The sequence below is a fragment of the Halichoerus grypus genome, chromosome 8 (genome assembly GCF_964656455.1).
Source record: "Halichoerus grypus chromosome 8, mHalGry1.hap1.1, whole genome shotgun sequence".
In the NCBI taxonomy this organism is placed as follows: domain Eukaryota; kingdom Metazoa; phylum Chordata; class Mammalia; order Carnivora; family Phocidae; genus Halichoerus; species Halichoerus grypus.
In genome coordinates this window covers 91,231,932-91,256,820 of record NC_135719.1, presented here as the reverse complement: position 1 = coordinate 91,256,820, position 24,889 = coordinate 91,231,932, and the positions used below count along the sequence as shown (strand labels likewise).

Below are 24,889 nucleotides of genomic sequence, written 5' to 3'. Positions count from 1 at the left end.
GGGAGAAGAAGGAGGATTTGAATAGGACTTTGAGGTTTCTGGTCTGAGAAATGTAAAGAGGCTGATGCCATTAAGTGACTGGAAGCACAAGGATGGCATGTGTGTTTGTGCGTTTGTGCGCGTGCGTAACAGGTGACATGGGGCAAAGGTTAAGGAATGATTTTGTCGCGTCTTTTGAATTGCCTGTGGACGCCCATGTGGTGCTGTCCAGCTGGACAGTTAGAGTAGGTCTGGAGGCGCTTGTTCATAAAAAGGAAAGGAATCCTCTTGTAACGCGAACAGGTCATTTTTATAGTCCTCACCATTAGCGCCCTAAACCCTGAGATTATTACCTCACCAACAGTAAAAGCTGGATTACAGCTCACTGTGTGAAGGCCCTTAGTTCCCACAATTTCTACGGGCAAAATATTAATTGTGTTTAATTATTGTGCGGCATAATACAAAGACTAGGCGATATATTGTGGCTTCTAGAGGGCGTTTGTTTGTTTTTTCGCGGCAGCCCTCAGGGAAAGGAAACTGGACAGCTCCCCAGGTGGCATTCGGCCCCTTCCGGGTCAGAGCCGGCCAGCCGCGACCTGCCCGCAGCCATGTGGGTCTGGGCCTTCGGGCCCTTTCCGACTGGGGTGCTCCAACCTCGGGCGGAGGGCCCTGCCTTCCTTCTTCCTACAGCTTACCGCCCCCGGCCCCCCGCGCCAGGGCGGGGCGGGGCAGGCTGCTCCGAGACCCCGCCTCCTCCTGCCGCCACCAGCCCCGCCTCTCCCGCTGCTGCCGGCTCCCTCCGGCCCCGCGGTGCGGTGCGCGCCTGCGCTGGCCCTCGCCTCGGAGCAGCCATGATGGTGGGTGTTCTCAGCAGCGCCGAGCCCCGGGCGCGCGGTGGGGGCGGCGGGCGCGGGGCGGGAGCGGGGGCCGCGGCGGCCTAGAACTAACGTCTCCCTTTGTGTCTCCCCAACTCCATCTTCTCCCCTGGTGCGCCGGGCCCGGCGACCCCGCAGGAAGGCCTGGACGACGGCCCCGACTTCCTCTCGGAGGAGGACCGCGGAGTAAGTTCTGCTTCTTTCTCGCTCTCGGGACCCTTCCGCCCCAGCCTTGGCCCCTGGGTGTGGTACCAGGAAGGGTCCCCTGTCGCGCGGCACCTTCTCCCCGGCGTCCTCCTTTCGGTTTCCTCGCTGCACCGCGCCCCGCCCTCTTGCAGCCGTTCCTCCCTCGGGGCCGCTCCGTTCTGATTTCCCGGGGACCCACGGCCGCTTTCCTGTCCCCCGCCCCGACTCGGACCCTCCCGTGGACCTCCTCCCCCGCCCGGCTCGGGGCGCAGGTGGGAAGTGGAAGTGGAAGCCGGAGCTGGGTCCTTACCCCTCACCCCCCGACCCTTGGAGGGGCTATGAAAACACATTCTGCGACCTTTGTGGCGGCACCCTCAGTTTTCTCCCGTTGTGGACCTCAAACCCGCTGCCGCCCACTCTTCTAACCTTCTAAAACAGATATAGTACAAGCTTTTTCTAAATTGCCCCTTTGCAAGGAATTTTACAGTTGCCGAACCTTAACTCGTATCCAGTATCCTACCAGATTTTGCAAAGTGCTGGAAGCTCACGATACCTTCACGTTTCTTAATGTCCAAAAAATACGTCTTTTGCGGAGTTCCCTTGGTGATGGTTTGAGGCCAGTTGCCTGCCACTTAAGAAAGGGCCTCCAGGCTCCGATTCCTCCCTCCCACTTTCCCCCCTCTCCCTCTATTTGCCTTGGCTGAAGGGGGGTAATCTGTATAGTGCCTTGTACAAGTGAGCACTTGAAAAATATTGATATATGATGATTGCAGCTCAGCAAGGTTCCTTGGGTCCATCACGTTTAACAGCCTGCACTTCAGTTTTCCATTTTACCTTTACTTATTCATGTTGGATAATGTGAGAGACACATCAGTTAGTCGATTTTTGGCAAGTGACAAAATATTGTTGTGGGATATTACTGTTTTTTAAATAAAAGATGAGGTAGTTAGTATTAACTGATGAGCTTTATAAAGTTTTCAAATGGTGAGAAGGATACAGAGGGGGCTGCATACTTTTATAAATGATGTTTTAATAAATTTCTCAGTTTACACAAAAGCATCATTTAGAATTTCTAGTTAGTGTGAAAGCATCATATAGGATTTCTGGTTATTTCTAAAAAGTTTAGTTTCTAATGAGTTTTTAAAAACTGTGTAGGTGTGTATCTGTATCTTCTGGGGTAAGACCGTAGCGTTAGATGGCCACTTAAAAATTACGTTTTGGGGGGCGTCTGGGTGGCTCAGTCGGTTGGGCATCTGCCTTCGGCTTGGGTCATGATCGCAGCGTCCTGGGATCGAGCCCCGCGTCGGGCTCCCTGCTCAGCTGGGAGCCTGCTTCTCCCTCTGCCTGCCGCTCCCCCTGCTTGTGATCGCGCTCTCTCTCTCTCTGTCAAATAAATAAATAAAATCTTAAAAAAAAAAAAATTACGTTTTGGATTTAAAAATAGGGAAGCCAGTAGAGTTGTGTAATGAAAGGAGAGGAATTGATAATAGTATAATTAAACTGATTTTTCTAAATATAAAGCAGTTGGCACTCTTTATTTAGATGACTTTGTCTCTAATTTTTGTGGTCTACCAGAAAAAGCAAACAGGATTTGCAAACAGGATTTGCCCTCCTGTAAAATCTGAATAATGTTCAGTAAACGTATTAATTTTTTGAGTATTTATTTTGATATGAAAAGCAGAGTATTTTCTGGTTAATATTTGCATTCATTGCTTTATGCCTTTGGTAAGATTTGTTTATGAAACTCGAAGCACTTACGTAATGTGTCCAAAAACTTTTTTCATGTATTACAAAATTAAAGGGAAAGGGAGACAAAGAGCATGCCTGACCAGGAGAAAATGGAAAAAACATTACCATGAATTTTTTTTTAAAAAGCATTTAGACTGTCATAGTGAATATGTATATATGTCCAGTTCTTCCTTTTTGTCCTGTGGAACTGGGTGAATTATAGTAATAATTATAGGTGGGCACTGTGTTAAGTACTGTATAAGCATTGTTTCATTATATCCTCTCATTATCCTTGTGAAACTTTTAGTATTCACCTTTTACAGGTTAGAAATCTGAACCTTGGAGGACGCCCGGATGGCTCAGTCATTAAGCGTCTGCCTTCGGCTCAGGTCATGATCCCAGGGTCCTGGGATCGAGCCCCGCATCAGGCTCCCTGTTTGGTGGGAAGCCTGCTTCTTCCTCTCCCACTCCCCCTGCTTGTGTTCCTGCTCTCGCTATTTCTCTCTGTCAAATAAATAAATAAAATCTTAAAAAAAAAAAAATCTGAACCTTGGAGAAACTGAGTAAGCGGTGTAAGGTCATGCAACCAATGAGTGGGAGAAGTGGACTTTTTTTTTTTAAGATTTTTTTACTTATTTGAAAGAAAGAGACAGAGGTAGCTAGAGAGAGCACAGGCAGGGAGAAGAGGAAGAAGCAGGCTCCCCGCTGAGCAGGGAGCCCGATGAGGGGCTGGATCTCAGGACCCTGGGATCATGACCTGAGCTGAAGGCAGATGCTAAACCGACTGAGCCACCCAGACGCCCCTGAGAAGTGGACTTTAAACTAAACCATGGTTCTGATATCCGAGCCAGTACCCATATTTCTCAAAGTGGCCCTGAAACATTTGCTTCAGAATCACCTGTGGCGTTTGGAAAACAAAAGTTTCTGGGTCATGCCCTAGGAAATCACATTCTCCTGAAGTAGGGAGAAGGACCGATAACTACTTCTTTTTTTAATACTTTATTTCTTCTTCTTTTTTTAAATCCAGTGTAATTGCCCTACACTGCTTTTTCCGCAAGCACCCAAGAAGATTCTGTTGTGCACTGAAGTTTGATGACAGCTGCACAGTTACCCTGCTGTCCATCATTTCAGGAACAGAAATATCTGGCCTGTTTAAATTTCCTTATATTGTGTTTGTTCTGAAATAGACTGCCATAATTAGAACTTTTAGACATTGTACTTTTAGTTTAGGTTATCTTGTTCAGCCTTTTAAGAAAGTCTTGAGAGAGAAAAAGCAGGAAGTGCGTGTATCAATAGGAATTTTTATATAAATCACAGATTCAAAAATAATTGTAAGCATTTCATACAGAGCAGCAGGTAAGCAAAATTAAAGTCTATATTTTTAAATACATTCTTAAGCAGCCTTAAATTTTCATCATGATTTTTGGAAAAGAGAATCTTATAGCCTTAAAAAAATATTGTTTTGTGAAAAACTTAAAAAGCAGGCTTTAAGAAATACACAATATTGAAAATTACTGGCTACTCTTCAGCCATACCTCTACATAATAGGCTTTTTTTTCCCCCAAAATGAAGGACAGTAACATATTATTTAGTAAACAAATGAGCCCTTTGAACTGGACACATTTTGCTCTGATGTGCTTGTTAAATAAGAGCCGTGGGTGCCAGGGTGTTGGCATAATTCTCTTAGCATTTGATTTTAATTCTTTTTTTTTTTTTTTTTTTTTAAAGATTTTATTTATTTATTTGAGAGAGAGAGAGAGCACATGAGAGGGGGAGGGCCAGAGGGAGAAGCAGACTCCCTGCTGAGCAGGGAGCCCGATGCGGGACCCGATCCTGGGACTCCAGGATCATGACCTGAGCCGAAGGCAGTTGCTTAACCAACTGAGCCACCCAGGCGCCCTGATTTTAATTCTAAATAATATGTTTATTGTTTTCAAAATTACTTCAGGTGGAGTAACTACACCTCTCCTGGACTCCTAACCTTGCTCCTCCCTCTCTATTCCTTATCTTTGTCATGTTATCATTTTCCAGTCATGCAAGCAAGAAACCTCTGAATTGTCCTTCATCTCCATATCAGAATAGTCACTGAGGCCAGTTAATTTCTTTTTTTTTTTTTTTTTTTAAGGTTTTATTTATTTGTCAGAGAGAGAAAGAGCACAAGCAGAGGGAGTGGAAGGCAGAGGGAGAAGCAGGCTCCCCGCCGAGCAAAGAGCCTAATGAGGGACTTAATCCCAGGACCTTGGGATCATGAACTGAGCAGGGGGCAGACACTTACCCGACCCAGGCATCCCTGAGGCCAGTTAATTTCATCTCAAAAATGTTGTTTATCCTATCTCTATTTGTCCGGCCCCACTTGTCCTTGCTATTTCTTGCCTGGATTGTAGCAGTGCCTGTCATTGGTCTGTGTGTCCTTTCTGTCTGCCTTCCAATCCAGGCTTCACATTATTTAAAGTTACCTAACTTTAAATGACTAAATCATATAACGACACTAGTCAAAAGTATTTTCTTGGACCCAGTTCTTCTTGCAGTAAGGTTCAAACTCCTTGGGCTAGCGTTAAACAGCGTTCATGACACTTTCAGGCTGGCTTCATTTCTCAGTATATCTTTCCTGCTAGACACATTCTGGTCTGCTTGTCATTGCCCAGGCACTTTAATGTGTGTTTTATGCATGCTTATTAATGTGGTAGAGTGCTTTTTTTCCTCACCTTTTTTTTTCCACTTGAAATTTGATTTATTTTTGAAGACTTGGCCAGATGTTTGCATTTTCCTTTGTACCTACACAGCATTTAGTTTGAGCATATTCCAAATTTATTGATAGTTATTTTAGATAAAAATGTGACATTGATTATGTTGGCAGAGGATGAGAAGATGAATGTTGGCAAAGGAAAAATGGAAAGTTCCTGCCCTAAAACCATCACAGTATGGTGACAGATAAAGTGCCATGGGAGTACAAAGGAGGGAGTGTTTGCCTTTGGGAGAAGGGGAAGTAGTGAAGACAATGATAGCTACATACCTATGTAGCATTTACTGTGGGCCGGGTACTTTCCATATATTAACTCAATTCTCAAATCCCTGTTAAGTAGCTGCTACTATTCTAGTTTGGAAAGGAGAACTGAGGTTCAGAGAAATTAAATAACTTGCCCAAGGTTATAACAGCTAGTATGAGCTGGTTTCAGACTCAGGCAGTCTAGCTCCAGGTCTGGCACTCTTAACCACTGTGCTATCACCTAAATGAGCTAAGCCTTAAATATTGACCAGGAATTTTGTAGCCTCTCAGGGAAGGGGAAGGCTTGCCAGCAGAGTGGAGAGCCTGGGTAGGTAATTTGGTTTCGCCTGGAGCACTTGTTCTCACAGGAAGCAGGGGTAGATAATGGATAGTACACATGAGTGTAAAGTGCATAATAATTAAGATTCTAGGCAGTGGGAAGTCCTTGGGGATTTTAAGCTGGGAAAGCCCTATGCCCAGATGAAAATAGCGTTGTAGATTACTCTGATGTGGAGGGTGGGTTGATTGTTCCTTTCACAAAGCAGAGAAGCCAGTTAACAGGCTGTTGTAACAGTCCAGATGAAAAATGATGAAGGTATAACTAAAGCAGTGGAAGAGAGGATGAAAGAAGGGACATAGCAAAGAGCTATTGAGGAGATAGAATTGACAGGGCATAGTGACTGTGTAAGTACATGGGCTGGGCAGAGAAGGAGAAAATGAGGAATGCAGGCGAGAAGAACAGAGTTAGGTAGATCATATGTTTGGTTTCATATATGTTGGATTTGAAGTGCCTGTAAGGTATCTAATCCCTTTCCTGCCAAAGATCTGTAAGGGTGAGGATTGTGCCTTTTCACTGCTCTGTCCCTAGCTCCTAGGACAGTGATTTGCACATTGAAGGCACTCAGTTGTTTAATAAGTGACTACTTCTGGGCGGATATGTCTAGTTGGTACTATGAAAGTATGATTGGGAATTTAAAATAAGAGGTCTGAGTTGATGATAAATATTTAGGAGTTATAGTCAAGAATGGCTGAGATTGCCCAGGCTAGATAGCATCTGTGGAAACCAACATTTAAGGGTTATAGAGAAGAAATAGATCGGTCGACAGGGCTGAGAGAGGTAGGAGGGATATGAGAGAAGTCCCCAGAAGTTGAGAGAGTTTAAAGGAGTTAGACAGAATGATCACCAAGGCAAAATACTGCAGAGAGGTCAAGAACACTAAAAAATTACTGGATTTGGGGCGCCTGGGTGGCTCAGATGGTTGGGCGTCTGCCTTCGGCTCGGGTCGTGGTCCCGGGGTCCTGGGATCGGGTCCCACGTCGGGCTCCCTGCTGGGCGGGGAGCCTGCTTCTCCCTCTGCCTCTGCCTCTCTCTCTCTCTCTCTCTGACTTTCATGAATAAATAAATAAAACATTTTAAAAAAATAAAATAAAAATAAAAAATTACTGGATTTGGAAATTAGGTATTCGGTGTGTACAGAGTTTGTGAGACCGAGTCTAACCTTGACTAGAAGAGCAGTGTCTGAAAGGGTCGTGAAGCAGACAGCACAATTAAATGCTCGGGTGGACAGATGGACACTGCTTGTGAAAAAGTGGAAAGGATGATGAGGTTAGATTTATTTGTAGGAGAGTTTATTGATAGGTCTGAGGGAAAAACAGCTGCTAGTGTTTGTTTCTTTGGGATGTGGGAAACCAGGTCACTTGTTGAGAGTGGGGATGGAAATGAAGAGGGTTGAGGTAGTAAAAGTTTGGAGTAGTAACCGAAGGGAATTGGAAGGAGAGCTGAGCAGATCTACTCAGGTGTGTTGAGTGGTTTTAAGAGCTGAATGCAATTCGAAGACCATTAATTTGTAGTAGACCAATATAAACAGTTGTGACTTTTCTCTAGCCACAGCGGCACCTCAGAAAGCAAAGCTGATTGTTGAATTGAGTGTGGGAATTTGCAAGCCAAATATGGCAAAAAGAGCTATGAGAGTTGACGGGACCAGTAAGAAAGATATTGGAGTGACATGTCATGCAGTGGAGTGGAAGAGGAGGGAAGCAGAGAGGGTAACAGACTGCAGACATACGGAAAGGTCACAGAACAGGAGAGATTGATAAGGTTAAATTGTACACAGAGTACAGTTGGTGAGGAAAAAGAGAATGGGAAGTACTTAATTTTGTGTTTTATTACATAAAGTTGATTGTCTCCCTCACTACCGATTTCTTGAAGGCAAGGCTTTTTGTTCACCCAAGACAGTTGTTTGAAATCTATTAAAACAAGATGAAAAATTGATTATTTGGTTAAAAGTACTAGGGAAGGGGTTCCTAGGTGGCACAGTTGGTTAAGTGCCTGGCTCTTGATTTTGGTTCTGGTCATGATCTCAGGGTCGTGAGATCCAGCCCCCATTGGGCTCTGCACTCAGGAGTCTGCTGGAGATTTTCACCCTCTTCCTCTGTCCCACCCCCCACTCATGCTCTCTCCCTCTCTCAGATAAGTGGATAAATCTTTTTTTTTTTTTTTTTTAAGTTTATTAAAGGGATGCCTGGGTGATTCAGTCAGTTAAGCGGCTGCCTTCGGCTCAGGTCATGATCCCAGGGTCCTGGGATTGAGTCTCACATAGGGCTCCTTGCTCAGTGGGGAGCCTGCTTCTCCCTCTGCCTGCCACTCCCACTGCTTGTGCTCTCCCTCTCTCTCTCTCTCTCTGACAAATAGATAGATATCTTTTTAAAAAGTTTATTAAATAAATGCACATTCGTATATTGTCTAAAGAGTAAAGTGTTATATTTGTACTACCAGTAATATTAACTTTGACTTGGAGGGAATGCAGAAGTGGACACCATTAGTACTACCCTAGTAATACCCTAGTAATGTTTAATTGTGTCTGATATGGTATGTGAGAGGAAATCTGGTTGCAAATGCCAGTTATGACTTTCTCTAGCCACACGCAGCAGCTCAAAGTGTAAAAGCAGAGAGTTGATGGTTGGATTAATACCAATTACGAGAATTTGTAAGCTGGGTATGGCAAAAGAGCAGTGGGAGTTGTGAGACCAGCAAGAAAGGCATTGGATAGGGCTCCTGGATGGCTCAAGTCAGTTAAGCGCCTAACTCTTGATTTCAGGTCAGGTCATGATCTCAGAGTCCTGAGATCCAGCCCCGCCTTGGGCTCTGCACTCAGTGGGGAGTCTGCTTCTCTCCCTTTCCCTTTCCCTCTGCCTGCTCCTGTGCACGTGCTTGTGCTCTCTCTAAAGTAAATAAATACATCTTAAAAAAAAAAAAGGCGTTGGAGTGACATATCATGTGACCCTAGTAATGTTTTGTTGTTTCTGGTGTAGTATATGAGAGGAAATCTGGTTGCAAATGCCAGTTTCCAGAAAAAATATATATAATCAACCACGGATTTGACTGCTCAGTATCAGACCTACAATAATAAAAATGATATATTACAGGACTTCCAAAATCATATCTGGGCTAGGAGTTAAACATTTAAAATTTGGCCTGAATTAGTGAGCCTAATGGAATTTACTTCTGTCTGTCTCAGGGGTTTTCCATTGACTGTACTGTAATTACAGTTTCTTAGCCCAGTTATGATTACCACCTTTCTTTCTACGCTTCTCTCCTTTCCATTCAACACATTATTTATTGAAGTCCGCCACTGGGAATATAGCAATGAACAAAACAAAAATCTATGTCCTCACAAAACTGACATTCTAGTTAGGGAGGACTATTAAAAAAATAAAATATAGTAGATGGTAAATAAGTGATATGAAAAAAATGAGGGGGAGGGATAAGGATTGTTTGGGAGTGGAGAGAAGGTGAGCTATAGTAGTCTTAGGGTTACCAGGAAAGGCCTTCCTGAGAAGGTGACGTTTTGGTAAATACTTGAAGGAAATGAAGGAGTGAGTCATGCAGATAGATATCTGGGGGCAGAATATTCCAGGTAGGGGGAACAGTAAGTGCAAAGACTCCTGAGGTGGCAGCATGCCCCAGTGTTTAAGGAACAACAAGGAGGCCATATGCATGTTTACAGTGAGCCAGAGGAATAGTAGATTAGCCTGAGAGATGATGTCAGATACAGATTTTGTAGGGCCTGGGAGACCCCTGTAAGGACTTTGGCTTTTCTCTAAGCGGGGACCCCTTAGGTTTTGAGCAGAGGAATGATTTTTAGTTTAATGGGATCTTCTGGTAGCTCTGTAAGGAGTAGATTGAAGAGGGTAAAGGGTAGAAACAAGACACCAGTTGGGAGGCTATTGCAGTAGAGTCATTTTCCTTTTCTTCCTCCATCCATCCACTTATCTCTGTACATTTGCTTTTCTGGCAAAAGATGAACAACTAATTTTTTAGGAGTGTTCTAGGGTAGATACATTATAGTAAATGAGTCAGTATAGTAAATTAGTAGTGAATGTCTTCTTTACTAAGTAATTATATGTGGAAAATGAATCAGCAATAAGGCAGTGTCTTTAAATTATCTTTTTTTTTTTTTTTTTTAAGATTTTATTTACTTGAGAGAGAGAGAGAACACAAGGGGAGGGGAGTGCAGAGGGACAAGCAGACTCCCCACTCAGCGGCTCACACTCAATCCCAGAACCCTGGGATCATGACCTGAGCTAAAGTCAGACACTTAACCAACTGAGCCACCTAGGCACCCCTAAATTATCTTTCTAATGTTATGTATTTATGTTGCTTAATCCATTTTCCCTGCCAAGTCTTTCTCTTGACCTTGACACAAATGTTTAACCTAGTCAGTCTCTGACAAAAGAATACAAAGTTTATCAGCCCAGATAAGGATTAAACCAGTGAATGTCATCTAATGAGAATTTCTTCACACTGACCTCACTAGTTTCAGTCAATTAAATGTTGATGAATCACAAGTTGTTTCCCTTAATAAAAACTCTCTAACATTATTAACTCTAAAGAAAGAAGAAAACATGCCTGAAAAATCTTGTGTACATTTTATGTAATTAACATTAAATTTACAATATGATACTTTATCAAATTGAAGGCACAATTGTTTGGAAGGTATACTTTCTTTTATGTACCACCAAGAAAGAAAAAACATTTTCAGTTAAACTGAAATTTGTCGTCAGTTGCAAGGCATTCCTATTTCAAATGTTAAAATATGCAAAATATGCATCTAGAATTGATGAAATAGAGCAGATTAGCTTTCAGTGGAAATTTTATATTTGTGTGGGGGATGATTTCATTTTATTGGCTGGCTTTTCCATTATACATCTTAGTTATTAGAAACAGGACTTTAAAAAAAACCCTAATGTGTGTGAAGCAAATCTTACTGCCAAACAAAATAATTTCTTTATGTCTCCTTTTCTCTGTAAGCTCAGGAAATGGAAAAAAAAAATTGAGTTGTGAGGTGTATACCAGAACTGACTGTAGAAAGGTGCAATATCGGGATGAATACTTCAGCTGACATTTTGAATTTACTATGAAATATAAAGGAGTCACAATCTTACCACCAGCATTTTGCTGTGACCGTATTTATGATTCATGCACTTTTCCTGAGATCAATTCTAGAACAGTTTCTAAAAGAATGAGGAAGACAAATGATAGATTGGATTGTGGCCATTAAGGCAATATGTGAGTGGCTACAAGCTTTAATAAGGCATACAAAAGAGAATTTACAGAAGAGGTGGAAAATAAAGAAGTAGAAATGTAAAAGTAAAGGGGGAACTCCTGGAGATGATTGTGGTTATGATCACAGGGATGTAATCTGTGTATTTTTCAAAAGTCTTCAAACTATATACTTAAAATCTGCATTTCATTGTACGTAAGGTATACCTAAAAAGAATCCAAGAACAAAAGCAGTAAATATATAAGAATGTTTGTTATTAATAAAAGTTACAATTTTAGGGGCGCCTGGGTGGCTCAGTCGTTAAGCGTCTGCCTTCGGCTCAGGTCATGATCCCAGGGTCCTGGGATCGAGCCCCACATCAGGCTCCCTGCTCGGCGGGAAGCCTGCTTCTCCCTCTCCCACTCCCCCTGCTTGTGTTCCCTCTCTCGCTGTGTCTCTCTCTGTCAAATAAATAAAATATTTTAATAAAAAATAATAAATAAAAGTTACAATTTTAAAAAGCCAAGTGTTGTACTGTCAGAAAAAGGGGAGGGTGTATTTGATATACAGGGATAAGGAAATAGAAGAAAGAAATAATAATTTGGAATAATCTTAAATTGGAAGATAAGTTATTCAAATGTAGAAATCCTGAAAAGTGTGTTTCCACATTAATAATGCAACAATTAAAATAAAATAAATATGAAAATAAAAACGTACATATAGCTATGAAATCCGGCAACACTGTTTTATATAACCATTAAAAAGAAAATATTGGGGCACCTGGGTGGCTCAGTCGGTTGAGCATCTGTCTTCGGCTCAGGTCATGATCCCAGGGTCCTGGGATGGAGCCCTGCATCGGGCTCCCTGCTCCGCGGGAGGCCTGCTTCTCCCTCTTCCACTCCCCCTGCTTGTGTTCCCTCTCTCGCTGTGTCTCTCTCTGTCAAATAAATAAATAAAATATTTTTAAAAAATAAAAAGAAAATATTAACAATTGAGATGACGTTTTGACAGAATATAAAGACAAAGCAACCCTGAAAATCTAGGCTAGGGTTCCCAAACACAGTTTTTAAGGCTTTTTCCCTGAAGATTTTAAAAAATTTTATTTTATTTGAATTCAATTAACATACAGTATATCATTAGTTTCAGAGGTAGAGTTCAGTTATTCATCAGTTGCGTATAGCACCCAGTGCTCATTACATCATTACATCACTTGCCCTCCTTAATGCCCATCACCCAGTTACTCCAGTCCCCCACCCACCTCCCCTCTAGCAACCCTCAGTTTGTTTTCTATAGTTAAGAGTCTCTGAAGATTGTTATAAGTCTGTGGTAGGGCCTGGGGTTCTGTATTTTTAACAAGCACCCAGGGGGTGCCTGGATGGCTCAGTTGGTTCAAGTGTCTGCCTTCAGCTCAGGTCATGATCTCAGGGTCCTGGGATCGAGCCCCAAGTCTGGCTCCTTGCTCAGCAGGGAGCCTGTTTCTCCCTCTGCCTGCCACTCCCCCTGCTTGTGCTCACTCTCTCTGACAAATAAATAAATAAAATCTTTAAAAAAAAAAAAGGTTTATTAGAGCGCATGCACGTGTGCGAGCAGGAGAAGGGGCAGAGGGAGAGGGGGAGAGAGAATCCTCTACAGAGCGAGTAATGGGGCTTGATCTCACCTCCCTGAGAACATGACCTGAACTGAAATCAAGAGCCAGATGATTACCAACTGCCCTTTCCAGGTGTCCCCATATATGCATTTTTAAATATATGACAGATCGGAGAGTATAAACAATTTTGCTTCCAGCATTTTTTCCATTTACATTGTAATTAAAATTTGAAATGCTAATGACGGGACACCAGGGTGGCTCAGTGGGTTAAGCATCTGCCTTTGGCTGGGGTCATGATCCCAGGGTCCTGGGATCAAGTCCTGCGTTGAGCTCCTTGCTCGGCGGGGAGCCTGCTTCTCCCTCTGCCTGCAACTCCCCCTGTTCGTGCTCGCTCACGCACTCATTCTCTCTGACAAATAAATAAATCTTTAAAAAAAAATGAAATGCTAATGACTACGTGAGATTCCCAAAATAAGTCCTGGGTTTTACAACTACAGTATTTGAAGTAAGCTAGGTAGTTAATTAGGCTTTAACTATTTCATATCTTTGCAGCTGGCTAAGACTTTATTTTCATCTTATAGTGTATTTGCTTTTTTTAATAAGTCTCCAAATTAGTCAGACATTTTAGAATGTATATTTGTTTAAAGGGAAGAAAAAGTGATGAAATTTAAGAATTATAAATAGAATTAATGGTAAGCATTATAAAGTAGAGGGGCATCTGGCTGGCTCAGTCGGTGGAGCATGTGACTCAATCTCAGGGTTGTGAGGTTGAGCCCCACATTGGGTGTAGAGTTTATTTTAAAAAAAAAAAATTTTAAGTAGAGAAGTCTTCTCATAGACAAGTAAATGAAAGCACTAAATAGAGAACATATTCAATTCTTGGAACATAGTAAAGCTTGTAGAGTAAAATGTGAGATTTAATTCATATCACAGGTGGTAGTTGAGTATTTACTATATGTTACCATTTTTCTGAGCATTTTACGTATGTTATATGTAATATATTTAACTATATATATAATATATATAAAACTATATATTGTAATATATAAACTATAATAGTTTCATTGTTTATTCCTGAATTAAGCAATAGAGTTAAAATTATTAGCCAATATTCTTTTCATTATTTTGCTTGTTGTAAAAGGTAGATATTTTCCTGGGCACCTGGATGGCTCAGTCAGTTAAGCGTCTGTCTTCGGCTCAGGTCATAATCCCAGAGTCCCCGGATTGAGCCCCACGTCAGGCTCCCTGCTCAGCAGGGAGTCTGCTTCTCCCCCTGCCCCTCACCCCACTCTCATGCTCTCTCTCTGTCTCACAAATAAATAAAATCTTAAAAGAAGAAGAAAAGGTAGATACTTTCCTTAATTTTAGAGCACTTGAACTTTAATGGACGATAGTTTATGTATTTTTTTCAAACAAAAGGTCTCACATATTTATTACTGAACCAACCAACTGGTGCAGAAGCATAGTAACAGAAGAATCATTTCCCTAATAAAACATGTCTATTGCTCAGGTTGTAGTGATGTTACAGAGTGATAGGATATGAGTATGTGACCATGCAGCATAAATATGTGTGCCATCCATGTGCTGTTCCTTATAGACCAGCTTGGTTCTTTTCCAGTGCCTCTTGAAGCTGTACCTGATTTTGATACCAGTTTTCATCTGAATCCACTGGGGAATGGGACAATTATGCTTTTGTTTCTTGGCCAGAAATTGCTTGATGGGTCTTGTGAGAAGATCCAGATCAGAGTATTAATGTGCAGAGTTGGGATTCAAACCCAGGCCATCCAAACTCCTAGGTTAGGGAGCCTTCCAGACTTCCCTGCTGTCATCCATGGTGAGGAACAGTCAACCATACACACCATGATGGCAGAGAAACAGGAGAGAGAAAAAATAGTTCACTTTTTGAGTGAAATTATAATGAATCATGGTTAGCACATCGACTCATACAAAGCATAGTTGAAATGTGTAGAATGAAAATGAAGATAATAACATACCCAAAGCACCTGCCTCCCAAAATATATATGAGGTTTAAATGAACTTTTAGATTTAAGATTCTTTTGTTATTTTTGTTTCGTTTTTGCATTATCTGAATGTCTGAGAAAAGAATGAAATTCTCTATAAGCCCACAGAATTTTTCATTAAGGTATTATCTTTTTCTAGCTTAAAGCAATAAACGTAGATCTTCAAAGTGATGCTGCTCTGCAGGTGGACATTTCTGATGCTCTTAGTGAGAGAGATAAAGTAAAGTTCACTGTTCATACAAAGGTAAATGTGATTTTGTACTTGTATTATTAATAGCTATTTATTGTGCAAATGTTACATATGTAATAATATATTGACTGGAACTTTGGTTTTGAACAAATTAGAAACCATATTTTAGTTTATAATTCACTGCTTTTATTTTAACAAACAGTTTTAGGGAATGTACTTTTTTTAATATGCTTTTTAAAGGTTAACATTTAAGAGTTAATCACAGAACCTAGATGTAATGCAAATTTAATTTTCTCTAGACTTATTAACATGTTTCAGTATTCTTGTTTTCAATTTTGTTTTGTTCTTTCAGTTAATTATATTACTGTCTTAGAGGGCATTTGGGTGGCTTAGTTGGTTAAGCCTCCAACTCTTGATTTCGGCTCAGGTCATGATCTCAGGCTTGTCCCTCTCCCCCCCACCGACCCTCCCTCTTTCTCTCTCTCTCTCTCTCAAATAAATAAAACTTTAAAACTAAATAAATTACTGTCTTAAAAATTATTTTCTTCTTGGATTTTAGTTCTCAGGCACATTTTCAGATCTTAAATTTATTTTCCTTTGAGTAGTTGAGTTTGATATATATTAATAACTTTTAAGTAATGGTAGCAATACAATATAATAAGAGGCTGTCAGCTTACTTTCTTAAAGATCCCAGGATAATTTTTTCTGGGTGTCTCAGAGTTTTCATAATAGAGTTTAAAAGTACTGATAATCATTCATATAAGACTAATTTAAGAAAATAAGATTTAAAATGTTTATTAAAAGCTTTTTAGTGTAATTTTGATTTTTCTTCAAGAGAATCTCTGTCTTTGCAGAGTTCATTGCCAAATTTTAAACAAAATGAGTTTTCTGTTGTTCGACAACATGAGGAATTTATCTGGCTTCATGATTCCTTCGTTGAAAATGAAGACTATGCGGGTTACATTGTAAGTGTTGGGGTTCCATTTTAATCCCATTTTGTAGGAACTTTTTAGATACTTTGTTATGTGTTAAATCTTGTTTAGCATTTTAGTGAACTGGTGTGATTTTTAAAAATTGTCAGTTACAAAACACAATTGACTACCACCTTTTATCCTGAATTGTCTAGTTTGAGAGTGTGGAGATATGGTATCTTATGCTCCTTCATTTAAACTTAAATTCTTACTGTTTATTGGAATTGAAATGGGCTTTTCCTAGAGATTAAGGGGATGTTACAAACCATACCCGTTTTGAACCCTTAGGTAGACAGATATTTAGAGTTGGAGGGTTCCTTAAGAGGTTATCTAATCTAAGTATGCATCGGTGTTGTGCCTCAGCTGTTGACCACACTCAGATTCCTGAAATTTAGTTTCATTTGATCTCCTTGAAATCATCCTGAACTGATTCTGTCTCCATCCTTATGGCAACACTCCTCAGTCATTTGCTTTTTCTTTGTAAAACTCAGAATTTGGTGGACCACTGGCAGTGCCTTCTTTTTTTTCTTTCTTTTAAAAAAATTGCCGGTTTATATAAAGAATCAACACAGGAACAGCCAAAAGGAAGAGATGCATAGGACAAGGTACAGGGAGAGGGGGTTGGTGCAGAACTTTCATGTTCTGCAGGTGTACCACCTTCCACCTTCCAGCATGTCAGTGTCTTCGCCAGCCTGGAAGCTCCTCCTTCTCTTCCCCTGTTATTTCCACCTTTTCTTCCTCATCTTGTCTAATTTTTTTTTTTAGTTTTATTTTATTATGTTATGTTAGTCACCATTCATTACATCATTAGTTTTTAATGTAGTGTTCCATGATTCATTGTTTGCGTATAACACCCAGTGCTCCATTCAATACGTGCCCTCCTTAATACCCGTCACCAGGCTAACCCATCCCCCACCCCCCTCCCCTCTAAAACCCTCAGTTTGTTTCTCAGAGTCCATAGTCTGTCATGGTTCGTCTCCCCCTCAGATTCCCTCCCCCGTCATTTTTCCCTTCCTACTGTCTTCTCTTTTTTTTATTTTAACATATAATGTATTATTTGTTTCAGAGGTACAGGTCTGTGATTCAACAGTCTTACACAATTCACAGTGCTCACCTAATGGCATTTTCTTACTACCATGTCCTTCTACACGCTAAACACTCCTCAAAGATCAAGACCATATCTTATTTAGGGACGCCTGGGTGGCTCAGTTGGTTGAGCCCCTGCCTTCAGCTCAGGTCATGATCCCAGGGTCCTGGGATCAAGTTCCTCATCGGGCTCCTTGCTCATCGGGAAGCCTGCTTCTCCCTCTGCCTGAAGCTCCCCCTTCTTGGATTTAAAAAAAAAAAAAAAAAAAGGACCATGTCTTATTTATCTTTATATACACATTGTTCAGCACCATTCCTGGCACATAGTAGATGTGGTGTATGGGCATCCATGAATGTGTGCTCGGCTGTACTTGATGCTTCCTTCCCTATGGCTTTCCTCAAGTATAACCCTTCTCTTGTATTCATTCTTTAGCTTTCCCGTACTTAGCTGTTCTTCCTCTTATTTTCTTGCTTTCTTTACTTTCCATCATTTCCCCTTAACAGTTCTTCTAGGCCCTTCCTCTTAAGATAAACTTTTTCTTTATCCTTCCCTTGAATGATACGTCTCTTCTAGATCTTATATTTTTATTTAAGGTAAGTGTTTACTTACCCACTGTGAGTGAATAGAATGATGTTAGTCATTAATCCCTGTCTTGTTCTCTTGGTTTTAAGTCAGTGCTTTCTTCTTCTGATAACACTCCTCCAATTCAGGAACCCTTTTTAACATTCCTTGCTAGATCATACTCTTGGCATTCATGAATTTTAAAAACATAGAATAGCATAAAGCTACTATGAATTCTTTAATTAAAAAATATATTTGTATTTAATCAAACCATTTACATACTTCTGAAAAATGGTATGCATCTTCTTTTAGTGTATAGTCAGAGCTTAATGTGCATATACATTTGAGGACTCCTTAAGTTGCCACATAGGAATCTGCAGATTAAAGTTTGGAAACTAGTGTTCTTATACTAGAAAATAGTGTTCTGCTGTATTTCTTCCTTGGTGCAAAGGACCTAATCAAATTCTCTATCCTGAATTGGGATATTCCTGGTGTCGTGTTCATTCAGGATGTCTTTAGCTCTCCCAGATACAGTCTTTTATGGTGGCAGTAGTACAACTGCTGTGAAAAAGAAAATAGTCTTTAAATTAGTGACTTGGTTCTCTTACAGATCCCACCAGCACCACCAAGACCTGATTTTGATGCTTCAAGGGAAAAACTGCAGAAGCTTGGAGAAGGAGAAGGGTCCATGACAAAGGAAGAATTCACAAAGATGAAACAGGAACTGGAAGCGTATGTGATTTTTGTTGTTGCTTTTGTTAATTGTGCTTGTTTTAATGCCTTTTTCTGTGCTCTCTGATATCCCATCCTTTTAATCATTTCACCACAGTGACCCTTTCTGAAAGATGCAGGTTTAAGCCAAACAACCAGTTTTAATGATCATGATCAGAGCCTACAGGAAAATTATAGAATAATTGTCTGTATTGTAAAATTCTTTAATGTTTTAAATAGACTCTGAAAATTGAAAACAGAGGATCCAAAACTTTATTAAAAAATAGTAGAAAGGGAAATACGACTTTTTAAAGCAGAATGTAACTTGCTTTGTTTTTTATTTATAAGGTTTTAGTTATTGCCAACCTAGTTTTCTTTTTTCGATATGTGCATACTACCCAAACTTCTATTATTTCTCATAGAAATATGCACTGAGCAACTCTGCATATATTATTTTCTTTTTTAAAAAATGTGTGTGTGCGTGTGTGTGTGTAATTTTTGCCCTCTTTTTTTCTGTCTCTGGCTTCTGGCTGAAGGAAAAAGAATAGGAACAAAGTAACAAGAGAATAGTTTTTAAAATGTTTTCATTAAATGATTATTAGTTTCACATGTACTAGAAATGTATTAAATCCTTGAAAAAATTTGAGATAGTTTCTATTTTATTTTTAGCATACTTGCTAAAAATACCAAGTCTTTCCCCTTTTACTAGACATATGAATAATTTTAGATTTGCAGTATATTGTTTTTCTGTGTTTTGGGAGCTATACAAGGAAATAACTTTCCTTGCATCATCATCACTTCCATCACTCTTTTTCTGGCCATTTCTCCTCTTCATGCATTTCCTTTTCTCCTCTTCCACTTAGTTTCGGCTTTTAAGCGTCTATCCACATGGCTACTAGACTCCTCTTCAGAATGCTAAACTCATTTGACAAGATAAATTAGCAAAGTAGATCTTTTTTGTCAAAGTGTAAGGTGCCAGGTATTTTAAGATTTTTGTCCATGCTGGGTGCAAGCAATAGTCTTGAGAGCAGACAGAAATCTATACTTTTATAGTTATAAGACTGAAAACTGGAAATTAGCAGAGCACATTAATATTAAAGAATCTGTGGTTTTCCAGTGGCCCTGATCATGATTCTTTTGTGGTCTGGTTAGGGGTTGGATAACAGAGAACCTTGGGTTTATTCTACTGCTACCTCCATCCTCTGCATCCTTCTTTTTTGTCTTCACTGAATGACTACCCTCACAGAGATCAAACTTCTCCCAACATTGGTCCTGCTGGTTTGCTGGTATGTAAAATTTATCCTCCTTGCACGTAGTTGAAGCAAGAATATCGGGCCTTTTCCTTGAGTGTTTCTTTTTTTCAAACTGACATATATTACTATACGATCGCTGTGATTCACTGATGATATTAAAATATTTTAAACACAGTTTTTCAATGTAATGACAAAAATTAGTCTCTCTGCGGTATGCTTTTTTCTTGTGTGTTTGGGTCATTAGATGAAAATAATTATTAATGTCAAAAATATGTTTACTGAGGATTGGGTTTTACTTTTTTTTATAAAAGTGTTTAAATGCAGTAATTATCTAGAAATTGAGTCATAAAATTGTGTTGAATAACTTGTAGTATACTTTCTCTGGAGCTGAAAATGAACCCCTCTATAGTTACTTTAACATCAACTTGCATAGGAAGAAAGGTTCATAAAACCTAAAAATATTAACATTTAAATATAATAAATACTATTAACTAGCATGAAGCCTTTTCAGAGCTGGGTTTTATATATTTTATTAACAGTTCAACTAAAATCTTTGTTTATGTGGATTATATCTTTATATCTTTAATTTTGCTTTTAGTATAATTCAGAGGATTTGTTGAAAAAATTGTTGCAGATGATTTTCTAGTTGATGCAGTGTTTTACCTTTAATTTTGTGTATTGTTTCTAGTGAATATTTGGCAATATTCAAGAAGACTGTTGCAATGCATGAAGTGTTCCTATGTCGTGTGGCAGCACATCCTATTTTGAGAAAAGATTTAAATTTTCATGTCTTCTTGGAATATAATCAAGATGTGAGTATTGATTAAAGTAGTGATCAAGGTTTATTTTTAGAGTTACTGGGAAAGGCAGGGAATAGTTAGATGACCCTTTTTTGTAACATTCTTATATTTCAAGGCAGTTTAAAATGATACTTTTGTAGTGGTAATACAGTATTTCAGTAGAACTTGAGGAGATTAATTGAAGAAATGAGGGAAAATCATGTTACTACATGGGATATTGATTTTCATCCTGAATTGTGAACTTTTTAAGAAACACGGTTATCAACTTGATTGTTTCTTAAATTTGAGTTTGGAGTCGTCTGAAGCCTTATGGGGAATCCTAGCGAGGTGTTTGAGCTAAAGAATTCCAGATTAGTTTTGGGTTAATCATTGAGTTTTGATCTGTTTAACTGACCTTCTTCAGTCCGATTGCTCCTAACCTTCCTCCCTCCCTGCCTGAAAACTGTTACAGTGCAAATAGAAAAATTGGTGCAGGGCGCCTGGGTGGCTCAGTCGTTAAGCGTCTGCCTTCGGCTCAGGTCATGATCCCAGAGTCCTGGGATGGAGCCCTGCATCGGGCTCCCTACTCCGCGGGAAGCCTGCTTCTCTCTCTCCCTCTCCCACTCCCCCTGCTTGTGTTCCCTCTCTCGCTGTGTCTCTCTCTCTGTCAAATAAATAAATAAAATCTTTTAAAAAAAAAAAAAGAAAAGAAAAATTGATGCAATTGAGCTTTAAAGATTTCTTCATTTGTAGTACTGGCGAAAAAAATTTTAATGGGTGGGCGATACAGATCTTGGGATTTATATTCGGATGACAAGATTAACTCATAATTTTAGCAAAAAAACAAATGTAGCATAGTGCTAGTTTGTTTACAAGTTAACATCAAGATCAAAGAATTTTGTTTATATAAATCTGTCCTTCTGGTTTGGTTTTAGTAGACATGACAATGACAATAAAATGTCCTAAGTCTAGCAGTAGAGAACATATTTTTAAAAGGGTATGAAGTAACTCAAGATCACAGAAACATAGCACTTAAGCATGGGTACTTTGACAAGCATAAATGTGGTATGTGATACTGGCATGTGGTCGTTTGTAACTAGGAATTAATTGTAAAGAATGCTGGCTGTATCATGAATTATAAGAAGTGAAAACAATTCGAGAGTAGGGTTGCCAAAGAACACATGATACAGAATGCTGTCATCAATTTTTTACCCTTATGTGTTTGTTTTTCCTCAACCTTATTCGTGGCCTGGGCCAAAACCTTAATAATAATTGGTAGAGCAGCATAAGTATGTATACAGTGGGGCGTGGTATTATCGGTTCAGGGCGACTTGTGTTAGAGGAGCCTCGTGCTCCACGTACTCTAGCGCATTGCCAAATCCCTTAGTGCTATGTGAAATTACATATCTGTATTTTTTTAATTTTATTTTTTAAACTTTTTTTTTTTTAAGATTTTTTATTTATTTATTTGACAGAGAGAGACACAGCGAGAGAGGGAACACAAGCGGGGGGAGTGGGAGAGGGAGAAGCAGGCTTCTGGCCGAGCAGGGAGCCCAGTGCGGGGCTCGATCCCAGCACCCTGGGATCATGACCTGAGCCGAAGGCAGACGCTGAACGACTGAGCTACCCAGGCGCCCCATATCTGTATTTTTTTTTTTTTTAAGATTTATTTATTTGAGAGAGAGCAGATGCACGAGCAGGGAATGGGGAGGGGCAGAGGGAGAGGAAGAGACTCTCGAGCAGATCTTGTCATGGGGCTCAATCCCAGGACCCTGAGATCACGACCTGAGCCGAAATCAAGAGTCACACACTTAACCGACTGAGCAACCCTCGTGCCCCATATGTATCTGTATTTTAAAAAATTGTGTATTTATTATTTGTCTCCCTCTGCTAAAATATAAGCTCTCTGGAAGCAAGGCTTTAATTTTTCACCATTGTATCCTCAGTACTTTAGAATAGTGGCTGACAAGATGTAAAATAAGTATTTGTTAAAATGATAAGTGAATGAGGGGCACCTGAGTGGCTCAGTTGGTTAAGCCTCTGCCTTCAGCTCCTGTCATGATTCCAAGGTCCTGGGATTGAGTCCTGCATCGGGCTCCCTGCTCAGTAGGGAGCCTGCTTCTCCCTCTGCCTCTGCCACTCCCCCTCCTTGTGCTCTCTCACTCTCGCTCTATCAAATAAATAAATAAAATCTTTAAAAAAAAAGGTAAGTGAATGATTTTTAATTGTTTAGATCAGCTTTATAAATAGCTTTCAGAAATCTTAGGGTTTCATAAGTTTTCTCCCATCAACGTACATTTTTCTTCCTCCCAGACTAATACATGCTTAATAGAGATAATGATGTGCTGCATTATAATAACCCTTTTAATATCAGCATATGGTGTTTTGGAGAAACTCTAAAAAGACAGGAAAGTGTTTTGCAAATATTCTGTACAAATTAATAGCGGAACACCTGGGTGGTGCAGTCAGTTAAGCGCCTGACTCATGATTTTGGCTCAGGTCATGATCTCAGGATGGTGAGATCGAGCCTCGCATCAGGCTCTGTGCTCAGCATAGAGTCTGCCTAAGAGTCTCTCTCCCTCTGCGCCCCCCCCCCCGCCAACGCTCACGTGTTTTCTCTTTCTCTCAAATAAATAAATCCTTCTAAAAGATATAATTAATTAATAGCAAGTACATTAATAGGTTATTGAAGATTATAGGCCCAAAACTAAAAAGTTTCTCTCAATCTTGTTCTGATGCTGTTTCTCAGATCTTTACTCACTTCACTGGGGCAGGAAAAGCAATCTGTATGTGCTATTTTGTTATCTGAGTTTCAGAGGGTCATGGGACTGATGAGCTGTTGAAGTAGGGCTAGGGTGCTTGAAGTCTAAAAAGGCCATGGGGCATCTGGGAGGCCTAGAAAAGCTTGTTCTAGTGTTTAGTTGTGTGAGTAGTCACTGTTGTAAGCATTTAGTGTTGCTTTACTTAGGTAGCTATATACCTTCTCTGTTTCTACTAGGTATAGTCTGAGTCTGCTTAACAATAGATTAAATATTTAACCCAATTAATTCCCTTGGGGCGCCTGGGTGGCTCAGTCGGTTAAACAGATGCCTTCGGTTCGGGTCATGATCCCAGGGCCATGTGGGATCGAGTCCCACATGCGGCTCCCTGCTCGGCGGGGAGCCCGCTTCTCCCTCTCCCTCTGCCTGCTGCTCTGCCTCCTTGTGCTCTCTCTCTACCTCTCTGTCAAATAAATAAATAAAATCTTAAAAAACAAAAAACACCCTAATGTCCATTCAATTCTTGCTACCTTATCAGTGGCCACACCCAGGACCCTCTCTCTTATCTGAGTTCTTAAACTCTAGTATTAATAGACTCCAAACATTGACAGCTAGACTCCAAACATAGACAACTCTCTTTTTCCCTACTCCTATTTAGGTTGTTCTTTAACTCACTGGTACATCTAGACCCTTGACCTCTCCTGCATTTTGACCCTGTTAGAAGCCCTTTTGTCTTTACTTATTTCTCATCTAGTCTAGATTGCCTGCTCCATCATTTATAACAAGGTTATGACTTTAGACAGCTCTCTCCCATTTTCCATAAAAGCTCATTTCAACTTTCAGCAGTTCCTCTAGAGGAGAAAATGACTGTGTTCACTGGGAAGTGGAAGCCAGTCAGAAATCAAATCCTACAACTCTATGTGTGTCCCACAACTCTCAATCACCATGGCAGCCATGATCATGTTTTAGCTTTTTTTCTTTTTTTTTTTAATTTCTTCCTTTCTAATCTGGATACCCTTTTAATTTCTTTTGCTTGCCTATCTGTCCTGGCTAGGACCTCCAGTACTATGTAAAATAGAAATGACAAGAGCAGACATCTTTTGTTTCGTCTCTAATCTTAGGGGGAAAGCATTCATTGTTTCACTGTTAAGTATGATGTTAGCTGTGGGATTTTCGTTGATGCTCTTTATCAAGTTGAAGTTCCCTTCTGTTCCTAGTTTGTTGAGTGTTTTTGTTATGAAAAAAGTATAGCTATTGACATGATGTGGTTTTGTCCTTTATTCTGTTAATATGATGTATCACATTGTGCCTTTCCATTTTGATAAAGATATCTTTCTAGCTCTCCTGGATCCCACGTACTTCTACATCTTTGGGATCTCTTCTGACTGAGTTTTCTTCTTAACTCTGAACATTGTGAAACTCTGTAAAGGTATTGAGTAAGGAGGAGATGCTCAAAATTTGATTTTGGAAGTCATCAACAGAATGGATTGAATTGAGGAAATGAGAGATGTTAACTAGTAGTCCAGTGTAGTAGTTAGGCAAGAAAAATGAGGTTTTTCACTAGGACAGTGGGAAAGAAAGGGACAGATTTCAGGATTTGATGGTAGAATTTGAGCTGTGAGAGACAAAAAGAAGTTGTAGATTATTTCAAGATTTTTAATGAGAGGTGTGG

General features: G+C 40.0%; 1 protein-coding gene across 1 annotated transcript in view; it reads left to right on the top strand.

Annotated features, from left to right (window-relative positions):
• The first annotated feature begins 598 nt into the window (after nt 1-598).
• Nucleotides 599-24,889, top strand: part of SNX6 (sorting nexin 6) — a 56,262-nt gene continuing 31,971 nt past the window's right edge. Inside the window, exons 1-6 of the mRNA XM_078053557.1 lie at nt 599-836; nt 993-1,040; nt 15,046-15,150; nt 15,951-16,061; nt 18,326-18,447; nt 20,368-20,491. Coding sequence (XP_077909683.1) covers nt 831-836; nt 993-1,040; nt 15,046-15,150; nt 15,951-16,061; nt 18,326-18,447; nt 20,368-20,491 — 516 coding nt within the window. The 5' untranslated portion in view covers nt 599-830. The remainder of the gene's footprint in view (nt 837-992; nt 1,041-15,045; nt 15,151-15,950; nt 16,062-18,325; nt 18,448-20,367; nt 20,492-24,889) is intronic.